The 14,750-nt window shown below is 39.6% G+C and overlaps 1 protein-coding gene across 1 annotated transcript in view; it reads left to right on the plus strand.

Annotated features, from left to right (window-relative positions):
- LOC135462867 (inositol hexakisphosphate and diphosphoinositol-pentakisphosphate kinase 2-like) overlaps positions 1 to 14,750 on the plus strand; it is a 73,629-nt gene that overhangs the window by 32,026 nt on the left and 26,853 nt on the right. Inside the window, 11 exon segments of the mRNA XM_064740156.1 lie at positions 4,475 to 4,600; positions 5,692 to 5,810; positions 6,329 to 6,441; positions 7,499 to 7,586; positions 9,435 to 9,555; positions 10,589 to 10,629; positions 10,631 to 10,729; positions 10,731 to 10,817; positions 12,012 to 12,148; positions 12,727 to 12,841; positions 14,224 to 14,331. Coding sequence (XP_064596226.1) covers positions 4,475 to 4,600; positions 5,692 to 5,810; positions 6,329 to 6,441; positions 7,499 to 7,586; positions 9,435 to 9,555; positions 10,589 to 10,629; positions 10,631 to 10,729; positions 10,731 to 10,817; positions 12,012 to 12,148; positions 12,727 to 12,841; positions 14,224 to 14,331 — 1,154 coding nt within the window.

A 14,750-nucleotide genomic window follows, 5' to 3' on the forward strand; every position in this document is an offset into this window, starting at 1 on the left:
TCAATATTAGTAGTTTACCATAGGGTTCATTGTGATATTCATCGTATTCCTGGTGCATTTACTTTACATCACTGGGTTTCCTTCACCCATAAATGCTGTACATGTAACCATTCAAGCTACATTTTGTGAAAACAGCGTTAAGAAGCTAATAACATCACAGAATAAGATCTTGGTTGTTATTTGACGGACCACCTGGTCACATTCTTAATGGTTTGGTTTATTGTCTGCCAACATGTATGAGATATGATTTGGCATATTGTCTGCCAACAGGTATGAGGTATGATTTGGCATATTGTCTGCCAACAGGTATGAGGTATGCTTTGGCATATTGTCTGTCAACAGGTGTGAGGTATGATTTGGTTTATTGTCTGCCAACAGGTATGAGATATGATTTGGTTTATTGTCTGCCAACAGGTATGAGGTATGGTTTGGTTTATTGTCTGTCAACAGGTATGAGGTATGATTTGGTTTATTGTCTGCCAACAGGTATGATGTATGGTTTGGTTTATTGTCTGCCAACAGGTATGATGTATGGTTTGGTTTATTGTCTGCCAACAGGTATGAGGTATGGTTTGGTTTATTGTCTGCCAACAGGTATGAGGTATGGTTTGGTTTATTGTCTGTCAACAGGTATGAGGTATGGTTTGGTTTATTGTCTGCCAACAGGTATGATGTATGGTTTGGTTTATTGTCTGCCAACAGGTATGAGGTATGGTTTGGTTTATTGTCTGCCAACAGGTATGATGTATGATTTGGCATATTGTCTGCCAACAGTCAGGTATGAGGTATGATTTGGTTTATTGTCTGCCTACAGTCAGGTATGAGGTGTGATTTGGTTTATTGTCTGCCAACAGTCAGGTATGAGGTATGATTTGGTATATTGTCTGCCAACAGTCAGATATGAGGTATGATTTGGCATATTGTCTGCCAACAGGTATGAGGTATGCTTTGGCATATTGTCTGTCAACAGGTGTGAGGTATGATTTGGCATATTGTCTGCAAACAGGTATGAGGTATGCTTTGGTTTATTGTCTGCCAACAGTCAGGTATGAGGTATGGTTTGGTTTATTGTCTGCCAACAGTCAGGTATGAGGTATGATTTGGTTTGTTGTCTGCCAACAGTCAGGTATGAGGTATGATTTGGCATATTGTCTGCCAACAGTCAGGTATGAGGTATGGTTTGGTTTATTGTCTGCCAACAGTCAGGTAGGATGTATGATTTGGCTTATTGTCTGCCAACAGGTATGAGGTTTGAGGTATGATTTGGCATATTGTCTGCCAACAGTCAGGTATGAGATGTGATTTGGCATATTGTCTGCCAATAGTTAAGTATGAGGTATGATTTGGTTTATTGTCTGCCAACAGTCAGGTATGAGGTATGATTTGGTTTATTGTCTGCCAACAGTCAGGTATGAGGTATGATTTGGCTTTTTGTCTGCCTACAGTCAGGTATGAGGCATGATTTGGTTTATTGTCTGCCAACAGTCAGGTATGAGGTATGATTTGGTTTATTGTCTGCCAACAGTCAGGTATGAGGCATGATTTGGTTTATTGTCTGCCAACAGGTATGAGGTTTGAGGTATGATTTGGCATATTGTCTGCCAACAGTCAGGTATGAGATGTGATTTGGCATATTGTCTGCCAATAGTTAAGTATGAGGTATGATTTGGTTTATTGCCTGCCAACAGACAGGTATGAGGTATGATTTGGTTTATTGTCTGCCAACAGTCAGGTATGAGTATGATTTGGTTTATTGTCTGCCTACAGTCAGGTATGAGGTATGATTTGGTTTATTGTCTGCCAACAGTCAGGTATGAGGTATGATTTGGTTTATTGTCTGCCAACAGTCAGGTATGAGGTATGATTTGGTATATTGTCTGCCAACAGTTAAGTATGAGGTATGATTTGGTATATTGTCTGCCCAAACAGTCAGATATGAGGTATGATTTGGTATATTGTCTGCCAACAGTTAAGTATGGAGGTATGATTTGGTTTATTGTCTGCCAACAGTCAGGTATGAGATATGATTTGGTTTATTGTTGGCCAACAGTCAGGTATGAGGTATGATTTGGTATATTGTCTGCCAACAGTTAAGTATTAGGTATGATTTGGTTTATTGTCTGCCAACAGTCAGGTATGATTTGGTATATTGTCGCCAACAGTCAGGTATGAGCATGATTTGGTTTATTGTCAGCCTACAGTCAGGTATGAGGCACGATTTGGTTTATTGTCTGCCAACAGTCAGGTATGAGGTATGATTTGGCATATTGTCTGCCAACAGGTATGAGGTATGTTTGGTTTATTGTCTGCCTACAGTCAGGTATGAGGTATGATTTGGTTTATTGTCTGCCAACAGTCAGGTATGCGGTATGGTTTGGTTTATTGTCTGCCAACAGTCAGGTGTGAGGTATGATTTGGTTTATTGTCTGCCAACAGGTATGAGTTTAGTGGGATTCACCGTAAGGTGCAGATAAAGGATCAGCCCTACTCTGTGCAGAAGTCTAAGGCCACGCCCCCAGCAAACCGCAGGACGATGAAGGTGCTTGCTTGGGTTTACAGTTATTTTTCGCCTTCAAGCAGACATTTTATTGCTGTTACTGTTATATATTACAGTTACACGATTAACTTCATAACCATCACTGTATATTACATTTGTATGCCTCATGTGTGCCAGTTTGTGTTTGTTTTTTGTGTGACATACTAAGTCCTCACCTGCTTAATTATTCAGATACTAATTATTCAGCTGCAAGTTCATGCCCACTTAACTTTATGCTGAACAGTTTTTTTTTTTTTTTGTTTGCCGAAAACTGTGTTTTGAATTTAATATAATAACACATCATGAAAATGTGAACATTTTTTAAAATTAAAATGAAATTCAATACCCTAAATTCTTCAACCTTTTCAACGACCACAGCAACCAATATTTTGAAGCATTCCGAGAGAACTGTGGGTGTAGAAAAATAATATGCACAGATTTTTGGACCATTTTTAGGGTCATTTTCATGATAACTGTGTGCATAAATACTTCTACTGATAACAATGCTTTAGTGGTTGAAAAGATTGAAGAGTTATAGTAGCTTGGAATTTTAAAAGATATACAATTCTGAAATTTCAGTGTCATGAGAATATGTCACTTTTTTTTTCATGCATTATTTCATAAAATGTGAATGTAAACCCCATGCAAGTTGAGTACATGTACCATGTAATTCTTCTACTAGGTCTCCTGTGAATTACCTCCCTTGCCACATAACCATGACAACTGCAGCTTCAGATATTTACAGGTCACTGAAATTTTCAGAGCTTTATTCATCATGCTGGGATGAAGGAAAATTTCATCTTTCCATTCATCTCTCGTAAACATGTTTATGCATGGGAGGAGGAAAGTGCGTGAAAATGTTTTATGAGCGAACAAATTCATGTTACATTGTGCATACATGCATGGAGAGCATCAATGTGATTCGTGTTTGTTGTGAAAAAAACGAAAACGGTTTTTTAATTATAATGAAAAATGACGTAGCAGTATATAGGCCCTGGTCTCCTCCTCTATTCTGCTTTACATTTATTTAAATTATTTATTTTTTTTGGTGTTTTACGCCGTACTCAAGAATATTTCACTAATACGACAGCGGCCAGCATTATGGTGGGAGGAAAGCACACGGGGCCCAGGGGAAATACACAACCATATACGCAGGTTGCTGCAGACCTTCCCATGTATGGTGTACTGCTTTGCAGTGTTTATAGTTATGCATGCCATGGTCAGTCAAGCACGGATTGTTCTATTATAAACATTTTGGAGTTTTTCACGGCATATACACCTAATTGTACTCATCCTTCTCTGACTGGTGCATGTTTTACATGTATTATATGACTCACTGGACAGTTTTACTGATCAATGTGCCTGTACATCTATACAATCACACTGCTATAATCATTCTACTTGTTGTATAATTACGTGTGAATTTATTGATTTCATTTGTCTGTCTGTCCATTTGTCTTTATCTTAAATTTAATAATATCACATATGCTTTCCATTGAATTTCAGTTAGATGGGATTTAGGAATTGTAATCGGGCCGTAGTCCATCTGGGTGTAAATGATCTGAAATATGATAATTATGAAAATATTCTTTATTTACAGATGGTTATATACACTCAGTCAACAAGAGTAATTGATCTCCCTGAGGCCCTCTCAGTCAAACATTCACACACAAACTGTCAGCTTGTAGTTGATATATACATAAATAGTTTCCATGTCTGTGTACATGCAGTTCATATGCTGTGTGGACAGCTTAAGAGCACTAGATACGATTATATGGTCATACAAGAGAAAAAATGGAACATATAAAAGTCTATTTAAATATTATTTTTTTTATACACACACTATATCTGCCTTGAATAGTTAGTATCACACAGGATATATCTATCATGTACATATACCACGTTATTCACAGTATAAATTTGTTTGTTTGCATGCAGACGACTCGCCCAGAGAGCCTTCACTGTTGTTGATTGTGAAATGGGGAGGGGAGCTAACTCCTGCTGGGAAAATTCAAGCTGAGCAGTTGGGCAAAGCATTTCGCTCTCTGTATCCAGGTGGACAGGGTGAGTACATTATCCCAGAGGTGTGTCTTGAAGGACATGTAGATGTATGTCACCTGGAAGAATCCATTTTCGTACATGTCATTAATAGTTGTCAATTTCCATTTGTAAAATAGGATCATCCCTTCTGCATTTTTGGGGGATTTTCACATGGTCTTTTTGTCGCGTCATCTGATCAAAAATTTCAAATTACGTTATGAACTTGGGTTTTGGTTGGTCAGATCTAGATATGCCAGAGGCAAGGACTGCATGCTAAAACAAAGCATTGGTGGTATCTGTATGCATGTATCAAAAGGAATCTGTGTCCCCCCCCCCCCCCCCCCCACCACCACCACCACCACCTCCGATATGTTCTGCATGTATATCTCACCACGATGAGCATTAAACATGTGTCGCCATTGTACATGTAGGCGTAATACTCTATTAAAGTTGATGGCAACGTTGTCTCTGTATGTGATTCACTATTAAACACCTCTTGCCATTGTGCATGTAGGTATAATACACTATTTAAGTTGATGGCAACGTTGTCTCTGTATGTGATTCACTATTAAACACCAGTCGCCATTGTGCATGTAGGTGACACATGCATGTAGTTTAAGACATTCAACTGAGGTGGTCAGCAGGCCAGCTCGGTGCAATGGCCAGGAACCTCTCGCCAATGCAGTCGCTTTGAGTTCAAATCCAGCTCATTCTGGCTTTCTCTCCAGCAGTATATGGGAAGGTCTCTCAGCAACCTGCAAATGTTCTTAGCTTTCCATGTGGCTCTGCTCAGTTTCTTCCCACCATACATGCCATAATGCTAGCTAGCGGTTGTGTAAGTGACATATTCTTGAGTACAGCATAAAAGATCAATCAAATCAGTAACTAAATAATACATTCAACTTAGACTTCAATTGCTTTGGAGTCTGATTAAAGGTGAACAATCTATTCCACTGAACATATCCCATCATGCAGTTGTGGTGAGCAATGTCTACTGATATTTGGTTAGCATGATTGTAACAATTATGTCCTTGCATTCTTCAATATGGCTTAAAGCACTACTTAAATGAAGAAGTTAAAACAACCCAGTTTGTTTACCGCTTTGTTTTGTCCAGGTGAGTATGGTGCCCCTGGACTGGGAATTCTGCGCTTACACAGCACTTATCGCCACGACCTCAAGATTTACGCCTCGGATGAGGGACGAGTGCAGATGACAGCAGCTGCATTTGCGAAGGTATATATAACATTGGTTGTCTTTGGTGGTCGCTGCAGGGACGATATGAAGTATTTAGGCAGTGTGGGTGTGGAAACTAATGTCACTACGAATTCTTACTTTCATCATGTAAATATTTTGTGTCGCTCCCTTAGCTTGTGTCAGCTTACCATGGTAACGCTTTTATGAGGTTTTATAATATTGCAAAAATAGCAGAAAAACTACTCTGACAGAAAATAATGTGAAATGCGCCCTAATTCTTCAATGTGTTTTAGTGTAGAAAAAAACAAAACAAAAAAAAAAAGGGAAAACATGAGTTTTATTCACCGTCATGATTTCATTTTTGACTGGTCTGACTGCATTTTCTAGATCAGAAATTGTTGAACGAAAATAATATTGTATGAAATAAATAAACCTTCATGTATCTACAGACATGACAGATAAGCATGCATGTATTACATATATATCATAAAGGAGTACATATATACAGCATTACCAGCTTTTACTACAGTTAATACTTATGCTAATTTGTGATTCAGGGCTTGCTGGCATTAGAGGGAGAGTTACCTCCCATTCTTGTGCAAATGGTGAAATGTGCGAACACTAATGGACTACTGGACAGCGAAGGGGAGACAACCAAGTATCAGCATGTGTAAGGATTGGGATATGTAACATATGGAGATGTTGTTTTGTTTTTGTTTTTTTCAATTCCAATTCCACCTCGGTTATTGCGTCCGGCAGTGTTTGGGTAATACCAGTACATGAAATTCTAGGGAGACCACATCACTGTCCACCAATTACCAGTACATTACATTAATACCAGTACATGAAATTCTAGGGAGACCACATCACTGTCCACCAATTACCAGTACATTACAATAATACCAGTACATGAAATTCTAGGGAGACCACATCACTGTCCACCAATTACCAGTACATTACAATAATACCAGTACATGAAATTCTAGGGAGACCACATCACTGTCCACCAATTACCAGTACATTACAATAATACCAGTACATGAAATTCTAGGGAGACCACATCACTGTCCACCAATTACCAGTACATTACATTATTACCAGTACATGGAATTCTAGGGAGACCACATCACTGTCCACCAATTACCAGTACATTACATTATTACCAGTACATGGAATTCTAGGGAGACCACATCACTGTCCACCAATTACCAGTACATTACATTATTACCAGTACATGAAATTCTAGGGAGACCACATCACTGTCCACCAATTACCAGTACATTACATTATTACCAGTACATGGAATTCTAGGGAGACCACATCTCTTTCCGCCAATTCACAGGAATGAGAGTTTTAATGGAAATCAGGATTTTCAAAGCATCTAATCTTTGACCAATCTAATTCTTTTACCAACAGGATTCAGGTAGAACAAATTTCATTTGACATGGGCATAAAACATTCTCCTGCCTGAGTATGGCATACATATTGACCTCCCTGTGTGGGTTAAAACCTTTGTGGGTGAAAGTTCGCTTTCCTCCGGCGAGGAAACTGGTTTCTTCAGAATACTCAGCCAGAATATGGCTGAATTATTAAACACAGGACCTTAAGCCATATTCATTCATTCATTCGTTCATATGGTATATTCATTCCGTCAGTATACAAATGACATTCAATCAAATCAAATCAAAACATATCAAAGCTGATGTTCTGTTTCCATGTTCGTCTAGTGTGAAGGAGAAACTAAGGGACATCCTGAACCAGGACCGAGATTTCACAGAGCTGGACTATGCCAAGGTAGTATCTCAGTCCTCTTCAGTTTAATACCCAAGACAACTGCAACGTCCGTTCTGTTCTATTTATAAGCATTCCTGGGCTCATTTCGCTAATTTAGTTTTAATTACTATTGCAGCAGAAGGGCTGTATTTAACAGCAAGCACTCATCCAGTTTCATTCAGCTATAAACCTGACTGCAATGGTATATGTGATCTCATCTTGAGATGTACAGCACTTAGCACCACTTAAGCCCCCATTTCTACCCTGCTGTTAGTGTCAGGCTGTGTGCAAGTATACGTATTAATTAGAGATGACCTTTCAGACAACATCGTGCCTGCCACGCAACACATCGGCGGGTACATTTACTTCTTTGATCAATGCCATTTCATGCTGTTTATGGTTACAAATAAAGGAATTTGAGTTCACTTACCTGCTAGATTTGCTCCGTGATTTATCTAAGGTGAACTATCGAAATTTCCCTTCAGTGATAAAAGTATTATTTTGCACAGTTTATGGATATCGTCTTTGTTTTTAGATGGTTTATATTTTACACTCAGACGCCATGACGTGGAAAAAGAAACATTTGTTCCAATCTGAGCTCAGCGGTATGACGTCATAATACATGTACAGTAAACTTTTACATTTCTACCTCACGCCGGAATGACACACAAGGTCATACATACGCAGCTTTGACATTATGGGTTCTCTGCTATGGCCTAAGCTTGCTATTGATTGGTCTAAAATGCATGACCACTGTGGAGGGAGTGAAAAAGTATGGCAGCATGAAGTAGTCAGTTTTTGCCACATTTTCTTCTTTTGTTAAGGGTAGGATAGACTTTAAGACCTTCATCTTGGTGTTTGTTGTGTAACCCGATACCACTGAACATTGTTTCGTACCTCATGATTTTGACTCAGTGCGAAACAAGATTAGCAGTATCGCGCTACACAACAAACATGGCTATGGCGGTGTTAAACCAAAGACAGGCAAAATGGAACTGCTCACCACTGGCAAGCTAATGGCTCACCACTGGCAAGTTAATGACTCACCATAGGCAGGTTACACTGTACATGTAGTTACTCATCACTGGCAAGCTAATGGCTCACCACAGGCAGGTTACACTGTACATGGAGTTACTCACCACCGGCAAGTTACACTGTACATGGAGGTACTCATCACTGGGAAGCTAATGGCTCACCACAGGCAGGTTACACTGTACATGGAGTTACTCATCACTGGCAAGCTAATGGCTCACCACAGGCAGGTTACACTGTATATGGAGTTACTCACAAATGGCAAGCTAATGGCTCACCACAGGCAGGTTACACTGTACATGTAGTTACTCACCACTGGCAAGCTAATGGCTCACCACAGGCAAGTTACACTCTACGTTGAGTTACTCACCACTGGCAAGCTAATGGCTCACCACAGGCAGGTTACACTGTACATGGAGTTACTCACCACTGGCAAGCTAATTGCTCACCACAGGCAGGTTACACTCTATATGTAGTTACTCATCACTGCCAAGCTACTTGTAATGTTAATCAAATCTACAGTGGTATACATTCACATGTATGTGACTTCAAGTCGGTTAGCACGCTAGCGCAACGTCATGACCTAGCAGTCTCTCACCAATGCGGTCGCTTTGAGTTCAAACCCGGCTTATACTGGCTTCCTCTCTTGCCATATGTGGGAAGGTCTGCCAGCAACCTGCAGATGGTTGTGGTTCCCTCCTTGATCTGCCTGGTTTCCACCCACCATAATGCTGGTCGCCGTTGTATAAGTGAAATATTCTTGAGTACGGCGTAAAACACCAATCAAATAAGTAAATAAATAAATATGACTTTAATTTTTTTTTTTTTATGTCTAGCTGGCACCTGCGTTGAGGTCAGTCCCTGATCAAGGCCATCCGCTTTATCCGAAATCCATTCCAAATGTGCGAGAAAGTCCACGAAATGGTTCGTGAGATCACCACCAAGGTCCGCAGGCTCAAAGTTGAGCTCAAAAGTGAAGGTATGCGTTCCACCTGTGTAGTCTGGGTGAAAGAAGGAACACCAAAGAGTTCAGGAATTACATTTAACATCTTAAAAATTACAGCAGATCCAAGAAGAAATGAATAGAAATGGACACGACAAATAAATAAAAAGAAAACATGTTATTTTCGGTAAAATGAAGGTACATGTATGAAAAACTGAAATAAAAAAAAGGCATGATTTGCTGAAAGGAAGGTATTTGCCAAGATGTAATTGTTTTTAAATATTTAAATCCATGTGAAAGAAGGCAGATTCAGATGCACAGCTTGCTGTCTTGATTATGAGTACAACATTAAACACAAATCAGGTAAGCTGTCTTGATTTCGAGTACACCATTTAACAAAATAAGGTAAGCTGTCTTGATTGCGAGTACACTATTAACACAAATCAGGTAAGCTGTCTTGATTGCGAGTACACTATTAAACACAAATCAGGTAAGCTGTCTTGATTGCGAGTACACCATTAACACAACTCAGGTAAGCTGTCTTGATGCGAGTACACCATTAAACACAAATCAGGTAAGCTGTCTTGATTGCGAGTACACCATTAAACACAAATCAGGTAAGCTGCCTTGATTGCGAGTACACCATTAAACACAAATCAGGTAAGCTGTCTTGATTGCGAGTACACCATTAAACACAAATCAGGTAAGCTGCCTTGATTGCGGAGTACAGCATTAAACACAAATCGGGTAGGCAGCTAGAAGGCACTTGGAAAGTACTACCCTCTGCAACATCCAATATGCAATTCAACCACTTCAGCACACCCGTGCTTAACCACATTAAGAGTTCAAACGAAGCAACAGTACTTTTCTAGGCCCTATAAAGAGGTATAGATAAAACCACATCTATGTCCCATGTGGCAAAGGTGAGGAATTTATAAAGCAAACTATGGAATTCAGGTTTGTCTGGATCACCTCCGGGTGGTAATGGGTCAGACACAACACACAAACATCCTTGGTGCAGGTTCTGTTTTCACCCAAAATTTTATCCACGTTGTTGTTGTTGTTTCAGAGAAGAAACTCTACCATGGTGAGACATGGGACTTAATGCTGAAGACGCTGGGCCAAGCTAGAGAAGGATTTCAAGATGAAGAATGGTTACTTTGATATCAACAAGATCCCCGACATCTACGACTGCATCAAGTACGACCTTCCAGCACAACCAGAAGATCCTGCAGTTTGACAAGGCTGAAAAGCTGTACGCCTGCTCCAAAGCTCTGGCAGACATTGTCATTCCACAGGTAAATATATAGCGGTGGGATTCTGGGATTGAACTGAAATGAGGCATGTGAGCCCACTACAGATAAGTGTTGTACCATCTGGCTGCAAAACCTGCCATAGTATGGCCGCTATGATGAAGTTACTCCAAATAATGTGGCCATTTAGATCGATATTTCACTTTTATTCAAAATGGCTTTAAAGACATAAGTTCCGTTGCTCTTCATAAAATTTACCTGTGGCTCATTTGGAATTGGGCAGAAGTATTTTTGTGGTGAATTCTTACATTTAAGTCATCACGATATATATGGCTGAAATACTTGTACTGCCATTAATTGTGGTATTAAGCCCCACAGTATATATGGCTGAAATACTTGTATTGCCCATTAATGGTGGTATTAAACCCCACAATATATATGGCTGAAATACTTGGACAGCCATTAATTGTGGTATTAAGCTCCACAATATATATATGGCTGAAATGCTTGTACTGCCACTAATTCTGGTATTAAGCCCCACAATATATATATATATATATGGCTGAAATACTTGTACTGCCATTAATTGTGATATTAAGCCCCACAATACATATTTATTATATACAATTATTTAAAGCCAAACCAGAATGTATCAGCCCTCTACAAATGAAAACAAAACTTTCCCTTCTTGTAGCGATAGTATTCAGTAACAATATTAAAACCAATTTTGGCCAATGGTGGTGTTCCTGTCCAAGCTTTTAAAGTGTTACCGTTCTTGTTAGCCGGGTGCATATGAAAAAAGGAGAAAAGAAAATTGTAAGAATGAAAGTGGATTTAAAAAATTGGATTTGATCCTGTCAGTAACAGCTATTGTATTTTTCTTTGGATTTATCGCTGATAATCTAGGAGCTAACAGAAAAATGGATCACCAGTTTGTGTTGTATAAGACTCTTACTCTTCTTTATACAAGTCAGAGTTTCCTTATTTAAAAATCTGTATGAACAATAAGATATTGATCTAAGCTAAAGTCTGTTGACATACCATGGAAGGTTAGGCATTTTTGTTTTTTGTATTTAGCCTTTCTTGAGGACTGTTAGACAGCAAGACTGATGGATTTGTAATAAATTGCTAGAAATTCTTCTGGTGGGGGTGGGGGTGATGGTGGGGGTGGGGGGAGCTAGTAGCTGTAATGCCAATGATGACATGTACAGCTGAGTGGTTCTGGTTTTTTGGTGATAGGAATATGGTATCACAAAGGAAGAGAAGCTGCACATTTCACAGAGTTACTGTTCTCCACTGTTGAGAAAAATCAGAAGTGACTTGGACCAGGTTGTCTCCCAGGATCATGAAGATGACATCACCAGGCTGGACTCACGGTAAGACTTATCCCTGTTATACAGTGTTATATTCTTGATATTAGTTATTCATTGACTTTTTGGTGTTTAATGCTGTATTTAAATATGCGATGGCATTTCCAGTCGTTTTGTGAGAAGGTCTGCCTACAACATGCGAATCATGGTGGTTTTATCCAGGCTCTGCGGGGTTTCCTCCCAGCTCTGTGGGGTTTCATCCAGGCTCTGTGGGGTTTCCTTCCGGCTCTGTGGAGTTTCATCCAGGCTCAGTGAGTGAATAAAGGAATGCAAAAACGTTAAGCCTTGAGGATAGATGAAACTAGAGTTGCTACATGCGAGTATAAATTGTTTTTTTTTTTTTGTTTTTTTTTTTTTTTGCATCCTGTGTTTTGCATATGTGAATGTTCAGGTTTTGCATCATGTTTTTTTCCTATGTCATCGTGATGTGCTTAACCCAGTGTTTTGCAACAGCTTTCAAACCGGCTTTAGAGACGGTTAAATGTTCTATGTGGCAAGTCACTTTGTTGAATAAAAACATCATAGTTTAGGAGAGAGAGAGAGCGGTAACTTTATGTGTTCTATTTTGATTTGGTATTTTGTAGATACTCTAAAGGTGTGGCCACCCCACATAGATTTGTTCGCACACGGTTGTACTTCACCAGTGAGAGTCACATCCACTCCATGTTGACCATGCTCAGATACGGAGGCCTTATAGATGTAAGTCATCTTTAATACTACAATAAATCAGTAACGCTTACATGTGCTTGTCAAGATGATCCCCATCTCCCAAGAGAAGAATGAATGAATGAAGGAGTCATTAGGTGTGTGTACAGACCCTGTGTCTTTTTGTGGCAGGGCAAGTCCATGCCGCCACTGAAGTGTCAGGCCGAAAACACCAGTCGTAACACCCCACCCCAGTCACATTACACTGACACTTGGGCCAACCAGTCCTGTTTCCTTGCTCTAACCTCTGAGTGCTGAGCGCCAAGTACCATTTTTATTAAAGTCTTTGATATGGCCCGATATGGGTTTGATCTCAGGTCTCCCAACTTCGAGGCCAACGCTCTAGCAATTAGGCTACTGAAGCGGTCATATAACAAGAAGAACAACAACAATAACCACCTTGTGAAAATGACCTTCTTGTCTTCGCTAAAATGTATATGTTTATATAAATGTCCATGATGATGCACAAATATAACGCACTAAATGACTGATGACTCAGGGAAAATTGGTGTTATGGTGTCGGGTCAGTATTTGATAGTGTTGCCAGAAAGAGCTTGGAGGCACCCCAAGTGTATCCCTTAACCTCAGATAAAATGTACAGATTCCCTCACTACAAGTGACAGTTATTCTGCATTTCTGGTCAATCTCCAGTGGTGAAATATCTCTGTGAAAAATCCTGTATCCAGATGTTTCGTAATGGATGGTGTTTGGTGCACAGAATTTCATCCAAATCAGTTTATAACTTTTTGATAAACACTAGATCAGTTGCACATAGGCATTGATAAAGCATCCACACGAGGTACATGTGTTTACTTTTGTGATGCGGCTGGACCGAGAGTAAGCAAAATCATGTACATGAAGGCACTTTAACACACTGCCTAGTTATTAGTTTTTACCAGTAATGTTAGTTCTATAAGCCAAAGACTCATCAGTGTTTGCCTACTACCATTTGAAGATATTTTACCTTTTTACCTCAGGTAGACGGGGTACGAATAAAACGAAATCGTGTTCCCAGTTGCTGTGAAATGAAGCATCCCATGGCCTTGTAAAAACTCCTGATCAAAATCCTCATTTATACATCTGTGCTTACTAAGCACATCAGGAAAAACATCAAGCATGTCAGGAAAAAATATCAAGCATGTGAGGAAAAAATATCAAGCACGTCAGGAAAAAATATCATGTGATTTAGTGCTGTTTCCACTCTTTGTACTTTGCCTTTTCTTTTAAGTTGCTGACAGACTGAAGAAATAAATACTCAGTAAAGGCATATTAAATAATTCTCAGATGTAATAAATCTTAACTGAGATACATGTAAGTGTACATGTATGTGTAATTAAGAGCATGATTAATGGGACCTTGTTGTGTATTCTGTACAGGAGATGAAGGATGAACAGTGGAAACGTGCCATGGAATATATCAGTGACACGGCTGAGCTCAACTACATGACACAGATTGTCATCATGATGTATGAGGACCCCAATAAGGTGAGACGTGACACAGACTGTCATCATGGTGTATGAGGACCCCAATAAGGTGAGAATGCATGAGGACGCCAATAAGGTGTGACAGTGTGACTGGCAGTATACATTACACAGATTGTCATCATGATGTACGAGGACCCTAATAAAGTGGGACTGTATGAGGACCCCAAGAAGGTGAAACAGTGTGACTGGCAATGTACATGACACAGCTTGTCATCATAATGTATGAGGACCCCAAGAAGGTGAGACAGTGTGACTGGCAGTATACATGGCGCAGACTGTCATCATGATGTATGAGGACCCCAATAAGGTGTGACAGTGTGACTGGCAGTATACATGACACAGATTGTCATCATGATGTATGAGGACCCCAATAAGGTGAGACATGACACAGACTGTCATCATGGCGTATGAGGACCCCA

This window comes from Liolophura sinensis, chromosome 2 (assembly GCF_032854445.1).
Source record: "Liolophura sinensis isolate JHLJ2023 chromosome 2, CUHK_Ljap_v2, whole genome shotgun sequence".
NCBI lineage: Eukaryota > Metazoa > Mollusca > Polyplacophora > Chitonida > Chitonidae > Liolophura > Liolophura sinensis.